This window comes from Hyla sarda, chromosome 1 (genome assembly GCF_029499605.1).
Source record: "Hyla sarda isolate aHylSar1 chromosome 1, aHylSar1.hap1, whole genome shotgun sequence".
Classification (NCBI taxonomy): domain Eukaryota; kingdom Metazoa; phylum Chordata; class Amphibia; order Anura; family Hylidae; genus Hyla; species Hyla sarda.
The window spans coordinates 323,814,654-323,834,495 of record NC_079189.1 but is presented as its reverse complement, the minus strand read 5'-3'; the positions used below and the strand labels follow the sequence as shown (position 1 = coordinate 323,834,495).

Genomic DNA, 19,842 nt, shown 5'->3' with positions numbered 1-19,842 from the left:
CACGGGGCGGCGGCTGACAGGCGAACTCCATTTACTGCTATGGGAGAGCCGAAGCGCTGCCTTCGGCAATTTTTGGCTCTCCCATAGCAGTATATGGAGGGGGCATGTCGGCCGCTGCTTCGTGCGGTGGTCAACACGCCCTCTCTAACCAGAGAGCCGGGGCCCCGTACGGGAGATCGCGGGGGGCCCCAGCGGTCGGACCCCCCATGATCTGAAACAAAGGATAGGGGATATATTTTTCAATACCGTAGTTCTCCTTTAACAGATGTTATTTTTGACGGGGCACAATGGGAAACAACGGGTCCCAACAGATGCCATTCACAATTATGGAGTCTGTAGGGTGCCGTTGTTTTTTGACAGGAGTAACGGGAGGAAAAAACATTGCATGATGTATTTTTCCTCCTACTATTCTCCCTGAGTTCCCCCACGGACGTCACACTGTTGTGTCACAACGGCCGTATGAAAGAAGCCTAAATTTGATATAATTTCAACTGTATGGACCTACAGAATACATAGAAGGTGTCATTTTTACCGAAACGTGCACTGGGTAGAAATGGAAGGTCCTAAAAGTTACAAAATGGCTTTTTTTCTCCCATTTTTATCCCACAAATTTTTTTTTGTTTTGCCGTACATCTTGTGGTGAAATTATTTATGTCATAACAAAGTAAATTGGTGGTGCAAAAAACAAGGCCTTATATGTACGGTGGAAAATTGAAAGCATTATGATTTTCAGAAGGTGAGGAGAAAAAAATTAAATTTCAAAAATAAAAAAAACCTTTGTCCTAAAGGGGTTAAAATAAATAAATAAATATATATATATATATATATATATATATATATATATATATATATATGGATTCAATAAAATGTCAGCAACTTTTGGATGCTAACTTAATGCCATCTGTGAAAAAGCTGAAGTTAAAGAGAGGATGGCTTCTACAAATGGATAAGGATCCTAAACTCACCTCAAAATCCATGGGGGATTACATCAAGAGGCGTAAACTGAAGGTTTTGCCATGGCCTTCACAATCTTCTGACCTCAACATAATTGAAAATCTATGGATAGACCTTAAAAGAGCAGTGCATGACAGACAGCCCAGAAATCTCAAAGAACTGGAAGACCTTTGTAAGGAAGAATATGCAAAGATACCTCAAACAAGAATTGAAAGACTGTGATACTTGCCAAAGGGGGCAGTACAGGATATTAACTCTGCAGGGTGCCCAAACTTTTGCAGATGCCATTTTTTTGTTTTCTGTTATTTTGAAAGTCTAAATGATGGAAATAAAATCTAACTTTTGTTGACATATTATAAGAATGTCTAATCTGCAATTTGATGCCTTTTGGAGGTTTTTCCATCTTTCCTTGGCTTCTTTATGCACATATACAAATCCCCACTGTATATATATATATATATATATATATATATATATTCACACATTTTTTTACAGAGGAGAGGAGGTGGGGTTACAAAGTGGTGTTCTTGAGTAATTTTGCTTTAGTAAGCCAAATTTATCAACCCCCTGTGATAGTATAATAAATATGTCACACATAAGCAAAACCAATAGCAAGAATTAAAAAAAACTTGCATACGGTACCAAAGCAACGATGATAAATGTCCCCATCATTTTTTTTCATCCTGAAACTTATTGCATGCAAAATTATTAAGCTCCTTTTGAACACAATAGTTCATTTATATAAAGTGATCGCCTCTAGTTGGCAGTAGATAGTATTTTATCATCTAACGGGGTACTTTTACTGATTTGTTATGGCACAATTAAAAGACCTCAAGCCTTTCAGTACTCACCAGCTGCTTCGTGACTTTAAGGAAGTTGTGTAGTTGTTTTTAATCCATCATAGTCCTATTTCTGCCATCTGTGTCTGTGTCAGGAACTGTCCAGAGCAGGTGCAAATCCCCATAGTGAATCTCTCTTGTTCTTTTTCAGACACTCACATTACATATCCCATGGATAAAGGTTTAAAAGGCTTTCTATAAAATTGGCTCCAGTGGTTGCTGGAGATAGAAAAATTAGGGAATGACTGAAAAGTTAGTAGCCTATCTGCAGCCCAACAGATCATATTGCTGCATAGATAATGGAGAATAGTGGTAGGATTATATTGGGCATCCATTTTTAGAGCTTAAATACTATCTTTAATAGTTACCGTATATAAATATATTAGAATTATAAGAAATCCAATTTTAAAGAAATCAAGAGAGAACTCATGAAATTCAAAATCCCTGCAGATTCCTTGTTCCCATTACTATAATCTATAAAATGTGACAGAAGGGAAGGAGACACTATGGCTTCAGATAGTCTTAGAATATGTAAGTGTATGAGGGAATGCAGGAAACTGATGTGTGGTCAGCTGAGAGGTTGTTCAGAAAAACATTACTATAGGCTTGTGAGATGCTGCCGTCCTCTTCCTCATGGTGGAACTCTGTCTGCAGATATGAACAGTCAGAAAGACTAAAACGCCTGGAAAAAGGTTAGAATGCACAAAAGTAAAAATATTACAGAAAAGATGGAAATTTAAAAGGATTTGGAATAATGATTTTATTTCCTCAAAAATGTAATGTATTTTTTGGTTTAAACTCAACCTTTCCTAACACACTGAAATAACTACATTTTTCAGCAAGCTAATACAGTAATCCAGCAGACAGCTAATGTGCAGTAGCAATAAAAAAAGATCCTTTATATACAGGTGCCTTGATATAAAGGTTCTTTTTCTTCTGGACCAGAGTTTGTCCACATGGGAATATGCTAAAAAAAATACTTTCTTTATGATCGCCCTGGCTTAGGGATCCAGTCCCCAGCTTTTCTGGCTTCAGGCCTGAGGAGGGATGGAAGCTTAATTCATTGTTGGAATTAGGACTCGATAAGTATTATTTGGTATTTGCAGAAGATACCGTATATGTGATGTAGAGGTATTACTTGACTCTTGTAAAGTGTTGTTAGAAAGTGCTCCACTGTAATATGCTGTTATATAGAAATTATTAGGGGCAGGACTGATATATAAACATGTGTGTATGTATATATATATATATTTATATATATATATATATATATATATATATATATATATAAAAAAATATATATATATATATATATATATATGTATACTTGAAAAAAATCCAAACTATTGTGGCTCACCCTCAATTCAGCTGAGGGTCTATCTGTGTACCACCCAAAAGTACAAAGGAAAACCAATATATAAAAAACAATTTGACATCTCCAGGCTCCCAACTATTAACAATAAAATCAGAAAAAATTGAATATAGAAAAATAATAGCCTCAAGTCTGCAATAGATGTGCACCAAACAATAACATTTAATAATCACATTTGATAACACAGAACAATATAACATTTTATATATGTGCAAAACATGGGATCCCTATGCATTATAAAAACTCATTAAAAGTCATCTGGTTACTGGCACCAAACAAATACATGCAATCAAGTAAAAAACGTTGGTGCTATTTTAGTTCATGAGTCCATAGCATATACGGCTGCTCAGCATACACCAGACACTGTACAAAAGAGTGGCAAAACAAAGTCTCTACAGAAGATAACTCCACAGAATATCCTGAATGTCCAGACATCTGCTCCAAGTCATAATATCCTGCTAAGGACACAGGGCATACAGGTACACCCTTGCGCCCGAGTCCTTAAGGAATGTAGGGCGTATCTGTACACTCGGTTCCATTATCAGTATTTAAAACATGCTCATGGGCTGAGCGCAAATTAAACCTATCAGCAGCCAGGACCCAGGGTTAATTCCAGGCATCACGATCAGTTGGATGCCCAGCATTAACCCTTTAGACGCCGCCATCATAGTTGCTCTCGGCGTCTAAAATGAAAGTGAAACAGAGCTCAGCGGAGCTGATCGGGACCATCACGATGAAATGGCAATGTCCCAATCAGCTGAGAGGATTGCTGGAGTGTCCTTCCCTGCCTCCTTGACGTCCGATCAGTGCTCTGCTGATCCAGGCTGCTTCAGCAGACTGGAGCAGCAAAGCACCGATAAAACTGATCAATGCTATGCTATGACATGGCATTAAACAGTATATGCAATCAACAGATTGCATGGTATAGCTCCCTATGGGGGCTAAAAAAAAAAAAGTAAAAAGTGTAAAAAAAATTTTTAGAAATGTGAATAAGCCACTCTCCTAATAAAAGTTTGAATCATTCCCATTTACTATTTTTTAAATAAATTAATGTAATAAACTATTATAATATAAGCTTTTCTAAACCGCACGGTCGATGGCGTACGCGTAAAAATTTTGCATTTTTGGTCACTTCATATACCATACAAAATTAAGAAAAAGCAATCAAAATGTCCCATTACAACAAAAATGGTACCAATAGAAACTACAAACCACTGTGCAAAAAATGAGCCATATACTCATATACCCCCGCATGCGGAAAAATAAAAAGTTATAACAGTCAGAAGATGACAATTATAAACATTTTAATTTTCGTGTATGTAGTTATGATTTTTTTACATAGTAAAATGAAATAAAACCTACATAAATTGGGTATCCTTGTAAGCGTATGGACCTACAGAATAAAGATAAAGTGTAATTTTTGACGAAAAGTAGAAACGGAAGCCCTAAAAAGTTACAAAATTTAATTTTTTTTATTTCACCCACATACGTTTTTTTTTGTTTCACCGCAGATGAAATGTTATAAAATAAGTGATGTTATTAAAAAGTGCAATTAATGACACTAAAAACAAGCCCTTAAATGGGTCTGTAGGTGCAAAATTTTAAGTGTTTGAGTCCTTGGGCTCAATTACTCAAAGGGAGAATATGGGATGCAACAGAGCATTGTCAAGTATGGGCAGGGATACAGTGCTCTCTAGGTCTTAAATTGTCCCTGCCTATTGCTTAGGCACCCTAAACTGCTAATCCATAACTAGATAGTCTCTATTCTGAATAAGTGCAGGGCCGTCACAGGTCAAAACAACAAACTACAGCAATGCAGTAATGTTAGGGAGAAACTGTCAGAACACAATGGGTTAATAGGCACAATATACAATACTAATAGGGAGACAAACAGACAGATAGGATGGTCAGCACGCCATATCAGAAAACCAAGAGGACAGCAAAAGTGCAGAATCAAGGATTAAAGGATAAGTATCATGAAGAAAAATGTATCCCTAAAGAAGAATCTCCTGTTGGGAGCCCCGATTCTCTACACAGGAGCGTGACCCCTGCACGAAGCGGAGATGCCACGCCCCCTCCATAAAGCTCTATGGGAGAGCCGTTTGGCAAACTTCGGCTCTCCCATAGAGCTTTATGGAGGGGGTGTGGCGGCCTCCACTTTGGGCAGGGGTCATGTCTTGCTCCTGTGCTAGAGAACCTGGGCTCCAAACCGGACATTGCAGGGGCCCCAGCGCTTATCCTTCGGATAAGGGATAAGTTTTTCTTCATGATACTTAACCTTTAAAGGGTTAACCAAATTTAGAGCCATAGTCAAAGAACAGAATCAGATGCAGGTAAATGCTCACTTCAGAGAAAACCTCTTTCACCGGCAAAGACTGAGAAACAACTGAGCGCTTAAAGAATACCTGTTATTAAATTAACTATCCTAAACTAACTCCCACTATTTACCCTAACTACACCAAACATCCCCCGACCTTTACATTTTTTTTTAGAGCTATAAAAAGTTCTGTTTTATACACAGGCAGAGAGGGAGTGCTATGCACTGCCTATGGCCAGATCTCAATTCAGGAGTTTGGTCTCCTGCCATTACAAGCAGGAGACCAAAATCTGAGATTTTGACCAGACAGAATGTGTTCTGGCCAAGAAGGGAGACCCCTGGTGGGCAGAAGTATATAGCAGAAAAATGAAAAATATTTTTTTTTTTTTTTTTTTTTTTTTATGGAAGTCAATAAAAAAAAATATAATTTGGCATAAGGAATCAAATAGTGAAAATCATGTTTAATGACAGTGCCCATTTAAATAATCAATTGCAGGGTGTGGACTCAAGGAGGACACAACATTAGCCAGAGAAAGAACAGACAGGATAGGTCAGGATGTCGCCACAGAAACCACAAGCTGTGCCAGAGACTAGAAAGGTTTAACCCTTTGGGCATAGCTCGGTCAAGTTATTAAAAGCATGCTACAAATTCCCACTTCAAAAATAACTGTGATATCGGAGGGTAATGGAGTTACATTTGGGCCACACTCTCCACTATGGGGCATCCTATTATGGATTTGTACAGCACATAGAAGTAATACATCAATGCACAAGTGACCTTAGGAAGACCTTTAAGCAAATTTTATCCTAAAATGCTTGCGCTGTTGCATGAGCAATGTAATGACACTGTCTTTGTACACTTTCATTTTATATTGCCTTCTTTATGCTTTTGTGTACTTTAGCTTTTTTTATTTTAACAGTTATGAATTGAATATCATTACACAAGCCACCAGTCACTTTTAAAACATCATAAACTTCACAGAACTTTAAAAGCTGACATTTTATACTTCTATTTCAGCAAAGGTTTTAAACCAACTATTAATTTTTGTGGCTGTGATAAATGGGCTTCATTTTTGCTTGTTGCACCCTGGTATCATAATCATATTGTATGCGGAAAAAGTGTTCATTTTTGCTGTTATCTAATGTCTTTTTCTCTCTTGCATTAACCTCCTTGCCTCCTTAATAGAACAAGGCAATGCTATATTGTTGGAAGCAATCTTCATTGCTGTCTGTTCGGTTCTCTAATTTGCCTTCAATAGTTATCTTTAACACAAAATATAGGTTAATTACGCAACAGACAGCGCTTTAGAACTGAACAGTCATGAGTAACGCATGGTTACTTTTCAATTAAATGCACCATTTACTCTATACATTTAGGATCCCTGTTTACAGATTGCATATAGAATAAATAATAGCCACTAAGTGAACTGAAAAAATATGGACTCTCAATGGTATTTCCATCATTGCGTACATTTACTCTAATGTATAAACATTTGCATAACTAAAAATGGGCCCCAGGACCGTGTCTGCGTTTGATGTTGCTGTAAGATGCACGTGTGAGGAAACCCGAAATAAACCAAACTGCCCTCAATTACTAAAGGATTAATAAAAGTAGAAACAAGAATGTTTTTCTGTTCAATGATTCTATGCTTCTGTCCTTGGGAAATTCATTAACATTGAGTCTCTTAGGCTGGGTTCACATATATCAGGCGTTCGGCATAGTTACCTTTCAGTGCACAGACGCTAGAACTGATCCCATTCATTTTAATGGGACAGTTCACAATCATCCAGCGTCTCAATTTTGATGCCAGATGGATGGACATACCAGAGAGCACCGGACAAGGGAACAGAGAATGCCATACAACTAATAACAACTTGGTATTAGTTGTGGCATCAGTTAGGTCGATATCTAGGCTGAGTCCACCCATGTCGGATGCCGGACATATGTGAACCCAGCCTTACATATGTATACAGTTCCCTTACATGTACAGACACACGTTATCTGGCAGTTCTGCTTTATTATAAACAGGATAATTCAAATAAGGGCAATGTGTAGTGTTACAGTAAAATCATGATCACTCTTTGATATTCATGTTTGCTATGGCAAAAAATTCTCCAGCAGCCAGGTAATAGTGTTGCTCACGAATATTCGCAATTCGAATTTTATTCACGAATATCGCATATTTGCGAATTCGCGAATATTCGCGAATATAGCACTATATATTCGCAATTACGAATATTCGTTTTTTTTTTTCACAGTACACATCACAGTGATCATCCCTCTTTGCTTCCAGCTTGTGTGGTGTAAAGAAGGCTCTAATACTACTGTGTGAGACTGGCGTACGAATTTTCGCATATGCGAAAATAAACGCGAATATTACGAATATGCGAATTTAGCGAATATATGATGAATATTCGTCCATATATTCGCGAAATATCGCAAATTCGAATATGGCCTATGCCGCTCAACACTACCAGGTAACAGTAGCAAAAAAAAAAAAAGTCAACCATGTTGGAAACTGTCACAATTCCACCACTTACAGCTTAATAAATTAGTTGCATCTTATTCTAACATAGTTGTGTAAAATGTTGATCTTGAAAAGTACCTGTCACCAAATAAACTGTTCTCAAATACCACAGGCTTTGTTCCCTAACTACACGTAACACCCCTTTTTCAGAGCTTTAAAATGCTCAGTATCTTACCTTTGTTCTTGCTCACATAGTGCAATTTCCCAGCAGAGGAAAGTGGGCGTTTTCCAGCAGGCATGATGTCACTGAAGCCTGCTGGGGACCATTTCTGCCCTCACATTGTTGCAGCAATGTGGTGAATAGAAGACCTCAAGCTCTGTGCATGTTTCAGTCTGTGTTGCTATCAGTGGGGCTCTCCTGCAGGTTTCTGTCTGTGCAGATTTCAGTGAGGCTCTCCTGCAGGTTATAGTCTGTGCAGCTTTCTGTGAGAATCTGTGGAGCTTTCACTTTCTGTGCAGCTGACAATCAAGCTCCGTGCAGAGAAACACTTCCTGAGTTAGGACTCCTGCCAGGCCGGGAGGAAACCAAACTCACTGTATTAATTATGCCAGGGAACAGAGCCACCTAGTGGCCATTTTTTATATTACATTTTAAACATATTTATGTTGATAATTTTAAAAGCAAGTGAATGGGAAAGTGTCTGCTAATTACACAAGGAACAATATATTAAAAGTTTCATTTGGTGACAGATACTCTTTAAGTAAATGTGCTTCAAGATGTATAGGCTTTCAAGCTAACTGGGAAATGCAAAAACATAAATTTTAGTGTTACACTTACATTTTTGCTGTGCAGGGCTAAAATCCGTAGCACAGTTCAGTACAGTGCTAGTTGCATAAAAAAAAGTTTGCACAGATTTGTTAGCACCCTGGAGGTTTTAACTTTACCCTAAAAGCATTGTAAGTGTGCTTCTACAGATGAATGTTGTACGACTACAAAGGTACAATATTAACCCTTTAGGCTTAACCTGGATCTGCCATGGCTGCATGGCTGCCGGAGGTCCCCTTACCTGCTCCCGCCAACATCCCAGGGTCTTCTACTCTGGTCTGACATTGAGCAGACCAGAGAAGAAGATCGCTGATAATACCCACCAGTGCTATGCCTATGCATAGCACTGTTCAGTTTTTGCAATGTACTGTATTGATTGCTGTAAATACAGTGATCACTCAACTTACAATGGCCTCAACATACAATATTTTCAACACACAATGATCTTTTCTGGATTATTGTAACTTGAAACCATACTTACTATACAATGCTACAGACAGTCCAGATCTGTGAAAGGTGTCAATGGCTGGAAGAACTGACCAATCAGAATGGGCATTCACTGGTAAATCACCTGTATTACTGAAGCATATGCACTGAATTCCTTTCTGGTAGCGCCTCCCTACAACACAGGGAGGTATTACATGTTATGTACTACTCTTTACCTGTGCCACAGTTAGCTGCTCGTTGGACACCAGGTGAGGGCGACTCCATGTTACTTTTTTAGGACATTGTGTGTACTGTACAGGACCCTGAAGAAGCTCCTGTCCTCTACATAGACAGTGATTTACAGCTTACAGCAGCTCTTTCTTACTTTTATATGTAAGTACTTACTTTATCTATATTAGGTATCTACTCATTTTTCTTTACAGGGCATCTGCAGCGTTTTAACACTCCGTAGGATAGGGAATAAGTGTTTGATCGTGGGGGTTCTGACCACTGGGACCCCCCCCCCCCCCCCGTGATCTCCTGAACAGGGCCTCCGCATTAGTGCTCAGTGGGAGCACTAACGCACGTAGTGTAGACCTGGAGAGGTCGACGGTACACCCCCTCCCCATACAGCTCTATGGAGGAGGGGTGTTGGCCCCTTAGTCACGCTACTGATGGCACACCTCCTGCACGGGAGAGCCGCGACACCGTGAAGGAAATAGCGGGGGGTCCCAGCTGTCAGACCCCCATGATCAAACACTTATCCCCTATCCTGCATATAGGAGATAAGTTGTTTTTTGACACAGATGGCCTTTAATCCTATTTTTGGATGACATGGTGGCTTCAGAACCAAGTACCAGGATTCCATAGAGCTGTGGTTTCAACATACAACGGTTTCAACATGCAATGGTCATCCTTGGACCAATTAATATGATAACTTAAGGAGCCACTGTAGTCCTCTATGGGGATATAATAAGTTAAAAAAAAAGTTTAAAAAAGTTTCAATAACATGATCTCGTACGGTGAATGGCGTAAACATAATATAAAAAGTCAAAAACTGCTGCTCTTTTGTCACATCTCAATAAAAAATTATTTTTTTATAAAAAACTATTAAAAAGTTACACATGTGCAAAAGTGGTACCAATAAAAACTACAGTTCACAAAACAAAAAATTAGCTTGTTTTGTGCACCATAAACTTTACTTTTAATTTCACCACTAAATATATTGCAAAACCAGAAAAGAAATATTTGTGGGGTGAAATTGAAAAAAAAAAATATGCCTTATATTTATTCTGTAGGTCCATACGGTTACAAGGATACCTAATTTTTATAGGTTTTATTTTATTTTACTATTTTAAAAAATTATAACTACAGGCACCAAAATTAGTGTAAAATTGTCTTTTTTTTTTTTTTTCTGTATACGCGGATGTGTGAGGGCTCATTTATTGCATAATGATCTGTAGTTTTTATACCATTTAAAGGGCTACTCCGGCGCTAAGACATCTTATCCCCTATCCAAAGATCTTCCACGCCGCACCCCGTTGGAATCAGCCCCCGGAGCGTGCTCGCTCCGGGTCTGATTACTGGCGATCACGGGGACGGAGCATAGTGACATCACTGCTCCGCCCCGTGTGACGTCACGCTCCGCCCCCTCAATGCAAGCCTAAGGAGGAGGCAAGTAAGGGCTCTCCCGACGTCCTTTAGATTGATAGGGACACCGTGGTTTTACTGCGGTGGTCCCAATGAGCTCTGCTAATATAAAGGAAGAAAGCTGAGCATGAATGCTGTAATCTGTGTATTCTTAATACATGCAATTTAATAATTCTTTATGTTATTACTTCCAGGTGCAATGCAGGAAACAATGAGCCACGTGTTTGGAATACTGCCAACCAGAGCAGCTGTAACAGAAGAAAATATATTCTCAAAGAAGCACACAATGAATTAAGTTTCAGACATCAACAGGATTTGCCTTTGCCACAGAGGAGAGAGACTCCAAAATTACTTACTACAAATGGGAAGGCTGAGTCCTTAAACATATCTAGAAATTCGGTGGTGCAGGAATTGACAGAACTGGAAAAACAAATCCAGGTTATTAAGCAAGAACTGCAAATAGCCATGAACAGGAAAAATGAACTGGAAGAGTTCCAAAGGAAAAACAGGACTGCTGAATCTTAAAAAACAGTTCTACGTCTTAACAATGGACACGGACGAATGACAAAAGTATTGGCTGTGACTCAATCTGTGTAGTCACTGGACACGTGGAAATCTACTGTACATAAGATGAAGATTTCTTTACTTCTGATGAGTTTTATTTGTCTTTTTTTTTGTAAGATTCAACCTGTATTTCTCTAGTTCGTGTGAACTGTTTATCAATATGAAAACGTGACCTTGGAGTCTTTTAAAACTCAGAAACACACTTGCCCTTATATCCCCTCCATGGTATTAAATGAAGGTTTTCACTTCTGCGCCCCTCAGTGTGCATTAATAAAACGAAAATGGTTTTGAATTATCTCCACTATGTCCTTTGCTAGTATTTTTAACTTTTATGAAGGAAATTTGCATTTAATGTGTATCTGTGAAATTGAAATTTCAGCAGTTTGAGACTAGTAGAGAATGAGGGTGAAAAATTAATTGCTCATCCACACTGTAATGGACTTCGAAAGGAAGCAAAGCATCATGTTTGATGAATCCGAGAATGGATTACCTTTTCCAAGAGGTCAGTGAAAGACAATAAAAGAAGATTTTATGTTTATTGGACTTTGTGGGTATTTTTAAAGAGTTTCAAGCTAGGAACTTGATGACGGATGACTGTACTTTAGTATATGAGTAAAGTTAAGAAAGTGGATAGACACAAGATGTAGAGAAAAAGATTTCAAAAGCGTTTTGTATTTTACATGCTGGCACTCATTCAGTCTTGACAAATGAATACCTAATAGCATTGAAATTCAGGACGGTAAGAAATTTGTCCCTTTCACAAATGAAACATGTATTGATTTTGATATTTGTAGTCATCTAAAACATGCAGGACTGAATTAATCAGGGACCGGCATACAGGATTTAAAGTCTTCAAATGGAATCAACATGATTCTAATTTAAGGTAGAACATTTTCGTTTGGTTGGTTATTTAGCTTCTTTAGGGTAGGATCACACATTGTGTATATGCTGCGTATATACAGTGGGGGGGGGGGGCATGTATCAAAGATTTTACCCCTGTTTTGTGTGTATTTTTTGCGCAAAATTTTGCGCAAGCCCTTTTTTTGCGCACGTTTTGGTTCAGCATGTCCTCCAGATGTGGCCTAATCAGGTTACCTTGAAGTGACATCTATAGTACGCATGGATTTATTAACTGCATACTTTTCCTTTACACCAAAAATTTGTCCGCAAGAGCTGTTTTTTTGCGCAAATATAAGCCATCTTGGACTTAACGTAGCAAGATGCTCTGAATCATCGATTTCTATTTTTCAAAGAGTGGATTGAGGAGATTACTATATTTACCCCCAATTTATAAAACTCATTGGGCTTGACTGATAAATTTAGCGCTTCTGCGCATAATTTAGAATTCGGGAAAAGGGGTAAACTGCTTCTACCATACACAAATAATGATACATGTCCCCCAATATGTGTAATCCTACCTTTAAAGTATAAATTCCTTCTAAGGCTTAATTTTGAATGTTGTGTATAGTTGTTAGTTTAAAAAAAAAAAATACTAGAACTGGAGCAGTGCTGTATATGTATGGCACTGAGAAGTAGCATGTTCTTCTGTTCTTGATATCGCTACCAAGAGCTGACTGTTATAAACAAGGCTTCCACTGAAATGGCTGATACAAAGATTGCTCCAATTCAGGAATTGAACCCATTAGATGCTGCCATTTCTGATGTTGCTATGGCAGATACAGTATTACTAAAGCAATCACTAGTGGACTGAAATAAAAGTATAAATAAGTTTTATTATAGAAAAAATATTTATTGGTAATGACCTGAACAATAAAGTTATTTAATTTGCACAGTAGAAAAATAGAGCAAAATATTATGGATCCTTGTAGTGCAGTAAAAAAAAATACAGAAGTTACAGCATCAACATAACAAAACAATAAGATCGGGTAAATCCCCTGTAAACTGGCTAGAAACATCAAAGACAACAGATGAAAGAAAAAAAAAAATATATTTTTTTTTGTTGCACAAAACCTCCCAAACCTTTTGCAATTTATTTGGACAGTTTTTACTCTGCCTCTGTGCCAACTAATAGCGATGGCCAGAGAGCTGCCGGGTATAGAGAGGGCTTGACTTTTAAACTCCTTAACAGCCCTATGATGTAGTTGATGAGTTAAAGGGTTAATACATTGAAGGAAATACTTTCTGATGTATTTTGAAGTTGTAATTTTTATATTTGTATCAGTGCAGACCAACCATTGTAAATGTAATGCATTTTCTACTTTGAGATCTGGAAAACCATTAGCCAAACGGTTTGTAGAAGTAACACATTGTAGTAGCCCACATACAAATATTTTGTTTATAGAACACTCAAAAATCGAATTACTTTTTTTTTACAGTGAATGCAGCAAGAAGTCAACCCTGTTACATATACCCTAAGCTAATTTTATTATTATTTAAAGTTATTTTTTTTCTTTTTTTTTTCCTTGACTTTTCTTGCAACAGAGCCCCAGATTTATCAAATTGTGTGAGAAAAAAACTGGAAGGCTTTTACTCACAGCGACCAATCACAGCCCAGCCGCAGCCTATCCTAACAAGCTCCCGTAAAGTGAAAGCAGTGGTTTGATGATCTCACACAGGTTGATAAATCTCCCCCATTGTTTCTAAAGCCGATGGAGCATGTTTCCATGTAAGATACAACTGTACTCACATTGTTGGATGTTCTTGCAGTGGGTGGCACATTTGATCCTTGCTTGGCAACCACTGTAGGCCCAGGGGGCGCGTGTGTGTCCAAATATTTTGTAAATAAGGCTATAAGGTGAGCCCTGGCCTCCTTCCTCATTTTGCTCATGGAGCTGTACGCTTGAAGTTGATGTGGCAATTTATAAGCATGGGGCTCTTTTTAAGCAAATTAAAAGGTATTCATAATTTTATCAATAAAAATAAAAAATGCTTGTGCGAATTTCTAGCTCCGCTCACCACCTTGTGGGAAATCCACTCCACCTGTGTGCGGACGTGCCGATCCCGCCTTCGGCCAGGAAATGATATGCAAAAAAGACGTATCGTCCAGCACTCGGGTTGCGGTAAAAGAAGTGTTTCTTTATTCAAGGATCATCAGACAATAGTCACAAACAGAGAAACAGCGTCTGATGCGTTTCGCACTTGCGTGCTTAATCGTAGACTAGAAACACTTCTTTTACCGCATCCCGAGTGCTGGACGATACGCCTTTTTTGCAAAAATAAAAAATGAGCGCGCAGAAATCATGTAAAGAAAGTGAAAAAACAAATGATAAATTCCCCTCAATGTGTCTAGGAGGGATTACTGTGTTTATCAGACGTTTCCATTTAAAGATAGTGTGAGGTCCATCCATCTCAAAATGATCTTCTTTTAGCCATAAACAGTGGGGGAGATTCTCAAAAAGTACTGTAATTTCTGTTCAGAGATATTATTCACACCTTTTTTTTTCTTTTCAAGGTTTCAAAGGTCTCTTGTGCTGCTTTGAAAATATTAAAATATATGAAAATTCATTTTTGCACCACTTTTCGTTTTTTTTTTCGCACCAAAAACTTTTTTGTTTTGTTTTGTTGCAGTCATAATTTTTATTTTCTGCAAAAATCATAAATTTTGGTGTCAAAATTGCCAAATTTTACATCCCATAAAATTCTGGCGGAAACATCTCATGAAATATTCCATGGTTACTAGTGCTTAGACAAGTGATAACTATATAAATAAAACATTTCTAAGCTTAAATATGAGTGCAGGTGTAGTGACCAAGAAACAAAAAAATTAAAAATGTATAACATTTTTCAATAATAATAATTTTTTCTAAGAATTACTTAAATAACACCTTTTCCCCAATAAACTATGAAAAAAACAAAAACAATAAAACAACAATTTCTGTGATTTCTACACTATCAAAAAGCTGGTGTGAAATTTTTGATGTAAACTGGACTCTCACCCCTTTTGGTAGCCCTGTGCCCACATTTATTTGTAGTCACTTGGTGTGTCGGCAATATGGGTGTGGCTTGTTGTGGATGTGGATTGTTGTGGGTGGGGCTTGCTGTGGGTGGGGTTTTTGTGGTGTGTGGCTTGTCACAGGGTGTTTTTTTTTTTCCAGAATTGTCCCTATATATTGTTCTTGCTGTTAGGATCTTACAGTGAGAAAAAAACATTTTAACTCAGACCTGTATAATACAGACCTCAGAATCAGTCCCCACCACAATACAGTCCCCAGAATCAGTCCACACCATAATACAGACCCCATAATCCCCACCCGCCATAATACAGACTCCAGACTCAGTCCCCACCATAATACAGACCTCAGAATTAGTCCTCACCACAATACATACCCCAGAATCAGTCTGCACCATAATACAGACCCCAGAATAACCACTCGCCATAATACAGACTCCAGACTCAGTCCCCACCATAATTCAGACCCCAGAATCAGTCCCCACCATAATACAGACCTCAGAATCAGTCCTCACCATAATACAGACCCCCAGAATCAGTCGCCACCATAATACAGACCCCAGAATCAGTCCCCACCATAATACAGACCCCAGAATCAGACCCCAGTATCACCGCCCCGCATAATACGGACCCCAGAATCAGACCCCACCATAATGCAGACCCCAGAATTAGACCCCATCATAATAAAGACCCCAGAATCATCACTCACCATAATACAGACCCCAGAATCAGACCCCACCATAATACAGCCCCCAGAATCAGACCCCACCATAATGGAGACCCCAGAATTAGACCCCATCATAATAAAGACCCCAGAATCATCACTCACCATAATACAGCCCCCAGAATCAGACCCCACCATAATACAGACTCCAGAATCAGACCCCACCATAATACAGACCTCAGAATCAGACCCCACCATAATACAGACCCCACAATCATATCCCACCATAAAAATAAAGACGCAAAAATAGAGACAGAAAGACTCCTTGCCAAAGAGAGTAAAACTAAATATAAATAGAAAAAAGGTCAAAAAAGAATGTGCAGACCCTTTAAAAAAAATTATGAGGAAGAAATTATAGACAGGGATCAGGAAAAAGCAAATATATTAAACACATTCTTTTCCACTGTATTCACAGAGGAAAATGAAATGCCAGGTGAAATACAGCGAGATAAGGTAAACTCCCCTGTACAGGGCACCTGTCTTACCCAGGAAGACAGGTGACCTGTACTGGGGGGTTTACCTTAACTCGCCGTATTTCACCTTGCATTCACACCGTGTTCTAAAGGAATTAAGTAATGTAATAGACAGACCTCGATTTTTAATATTCAGGGACTCTATAGTGACAGGGAAGGATCCCCAGGACTGGTGCATAGCAAATGTGGTGCCAATATTTAAAAAGGGGTCAAAAGTGGACCCCGGGAATTATAGACCTGTTAATTTAACCTCCGTTGTAAATTGTAATGTAAATTGTTTGAGGATTTTCTAAGGGATTCTATTTTGGAGTATTTTGATAAAAATAAATAAATGACCCCATATCAGCATGGCTTTATGAGGGATCGGTCCTGACAAACTAACCTGATCAGCTTTTATGAGGAGGTGAGCTCCAGACTGGACCAGGGGCAATCACTGGATGTCGTATATCTGGATTTTTCCAAAGCATTTAATATGGTGCCACATAAAAGATTGGTGCATAAAATGAGAAGGATTGGACTGGGGGAAAAGTGTGTAAGTGGGTAAGTAACTTGCTCAATGATAGTAAACAGAGGGGGGTTATTAATGGTACTTATTCTGATTGGGTGAATGTTACTAGTGGGGTACCACAGGGGTCCGTCTTGGGTCCTGTCCTATTTAATATATTCATTAATGACCTTGTAGATGGGTTGAATAGTAAAGTAGCAATCTTTGCAGATGATACTAAACTCTGTAAAGAGGTAAACACTATAGAGGACAGTGCACTGTTACAAATGGATCTGGATAGGTAGGAGGTTTGGGCTGGGAAGTGGCACATGAGGTTCAACACTGATAAATATAAGGTAATGCACATAGGGAGGAAAAATCCGGCTTGGGATTATGTATTAAATGGGAGAACACTTGGGACGACTGACATGGAAAAGGACTTGGGGGTCTTAGTTAACAGTAAATTTAGCTGCAGTGATCAGTGTCGGGCAGCTGCCCACGACAAGGAAATAATTCTACCGCTGTACATATCACTAGAGAGACCACACATAGAATACTGTGTATAGTACTGGGCACCAGTGTACAAAAAATATATAGTGGAGCTGGAGAGGGTTCAAAGACGGGTAACCAGAGTAATAAGGGGAATGGGAGGACTACATTAACCAGAAAGATTATCAGAATTAGGGTTATTTAGTTTGGAAAAAAGAAGGCTTAGGGGTGAGTATAAATATATTAGGGGACAGTACATGACCTATTTATACCCAGGACTATATCTATAACAAGGGGGCATCCTCTACGTTTAGAGGAAAGAAGGTTTCAACACCAGCACAGACGGGGGTTCTTTACTTTAAGAGCAGTGAGACTGTGGAATTCTCTGCCAGAGGAGGTGGTCATGGTGAACTCTGTAAAAGAGTTCAAAAGGGGTCTGGATGCATTTTTGGAGAGTAATAACATTGCTTGTTATGGATACTAGATTTAGATTTATAGGGACAGAAAGTTGATCCAGGGATTTATTGTGTCTGCCATATTGGAGCTGCAAAGAAATTTTTACCTCTAGTATGAGGGTTTTTTGCCTTCCTCTGGATCAACTCAGTAGGGACTCATTAGGGATATAGGTTGAACTTGATGGACTCTGGTCTTTTTTCAACCTTATAAACTATGTTACATAATACAGACCTCAGAATCAGACCCCACCATAATACAGACCCCAGTGGTGTTGCGCAATAATATACATACAGTTACATTAACTGACTCACAATTCACATCTTTTACAGTCGGCGTCATCCTCTTTCCTTCTGTTCTCCTTCTGGCTCAGACTAACATAATGACTTCTTCCATCCAAAACCCATCACTGCAGCATCTGCAGGACAAACATCTTAGTTTCTGCATTTTTCCAGTGTAGTGGAGTTTATTCCATTCCAAACAGTGTTAAAGAGCAGGCTACGTTTCAGCGACCTTTCTTCGCCTTTGTCAAGTATGAGAGGTGACAAAATGTAGCCTGCTCTGTAACATTGTTTGAAATGGAATAAACTGCACTGAATTCTGCACTGAATTCAGATTTTCCTTGGATATAAGTAGGTAGGTAGCTATGCAGGTGGGTAAGTAGATATGGATGTAAGTTCATAGGTAGGTAGCAAGGTAGGTAAATGGGTAGCTATGCATGTATGTAGGTACTTAGGTTGCTATGTAGGTATGTAGCTATGTAGGTAGGTAGCTATGTAGGTAGGTAGCCAGGTGGCTAAGTTGGTGGGTATGTAACCAGGTAATTAATAAGGTAGGTAGCCAGGCAGGTAATTGTGTAGGTCACCTGCACCCCTCCCCCTGTCACCTACATCCCTGCACCCCCTACCCGTCAACTGCACCCCTCTCCCTGTCACCTGCATTAACCCTCCCTGTAACCTGCACCCCCCCGTCACTTGCACCGCCCTCCCCATCACTTGCACCCCCATCATCAGTTGCACCCCCATCATCGCTTGTACCCCACCGTCACTTGCACCACCACCCCCATGACTTGCACACCACCATCATCACTTGCACCCCCATCATCACTTGCACCCCATCATCATTTGCACCACCCCCCATTATCACTTGCATTCCCCCATCATCACTTGCACCACCCCCCATCATCACTTGCATCCCCCTCATCATCACTTGCACCCCCTCATCATCATCACTTACACCCCCCTTCCTCATCATCATCATCACTTGCACCCCCATCATCATCACTTGCACCCTCCATCATCATCATCACTTGCACGAACCCCCCTCATCATCATCATTATTTGCACCCCCCACATCATCATCATCATCACTTTCACCCCCCCATATCATCATCACTTGCACCCCCCTCATCATCATCATGACTTGCACCCTCCTCCTCATCATGACTTGCACCCCCTCATCATCATCACTTGCACCTCCCCATCATCATTACTTGCACCTCCCCTCATCATCAATTGCACCTCCCCCATCATCGTCATCACTTGCACCCCCCTTCATCATCATCACTTGCACCCACCCATCATCATCACTTGCACCTACCCTCATCATCATAACTTGCACACCCCCCATCATCACTTGCACCCCCCTCATCATCACTTGCACCCCCCCATAATCATCACTTGAACCCCCCTCATCATCATCACTTGCACCCTCCCATCATCATCACTTGGACCCCCCTCATCATCATCACTTGAACTCCCCTAATCATCATCAATTGCACGACCCCCCTCCCCTAATCATCATCAATTGCACGACCCACACCCTCCCCTCATCATCATCATTTGCATCCCCTGCCCATCACCTTCCCTCCCCTGCTCTGCTGATGCCAGGATG

At 39.4% G+C, this 19,842-nt stretch overlaps 1 protein-coding gene across 1 annotated transcript in view; it reads left to right on the top strand.

The window, feature by feature from the left end:
- Positions 1-14,881, top strand: part of GRIN3A (glutamate ionotropic receptor NMDA type subunit 3A) — a 469,012-nt gene extending 454,131 nt beyond the window's left edge. The window contains exon 9 of the mRNA XM_056519283.1: positions 11,047-14,881. Within this exon, the coding sequence (XP_056375258.1) occupies positions 11,047-11,377 (331 nt within the window). The 3' untranslated portion in view covers positions 11,378-14,881. The remainder of the gene's footprint in view (positions 1-11,046) is intronic.
- Positions 14,882-19,842: the final 4,961 nt, after the last annotated feature.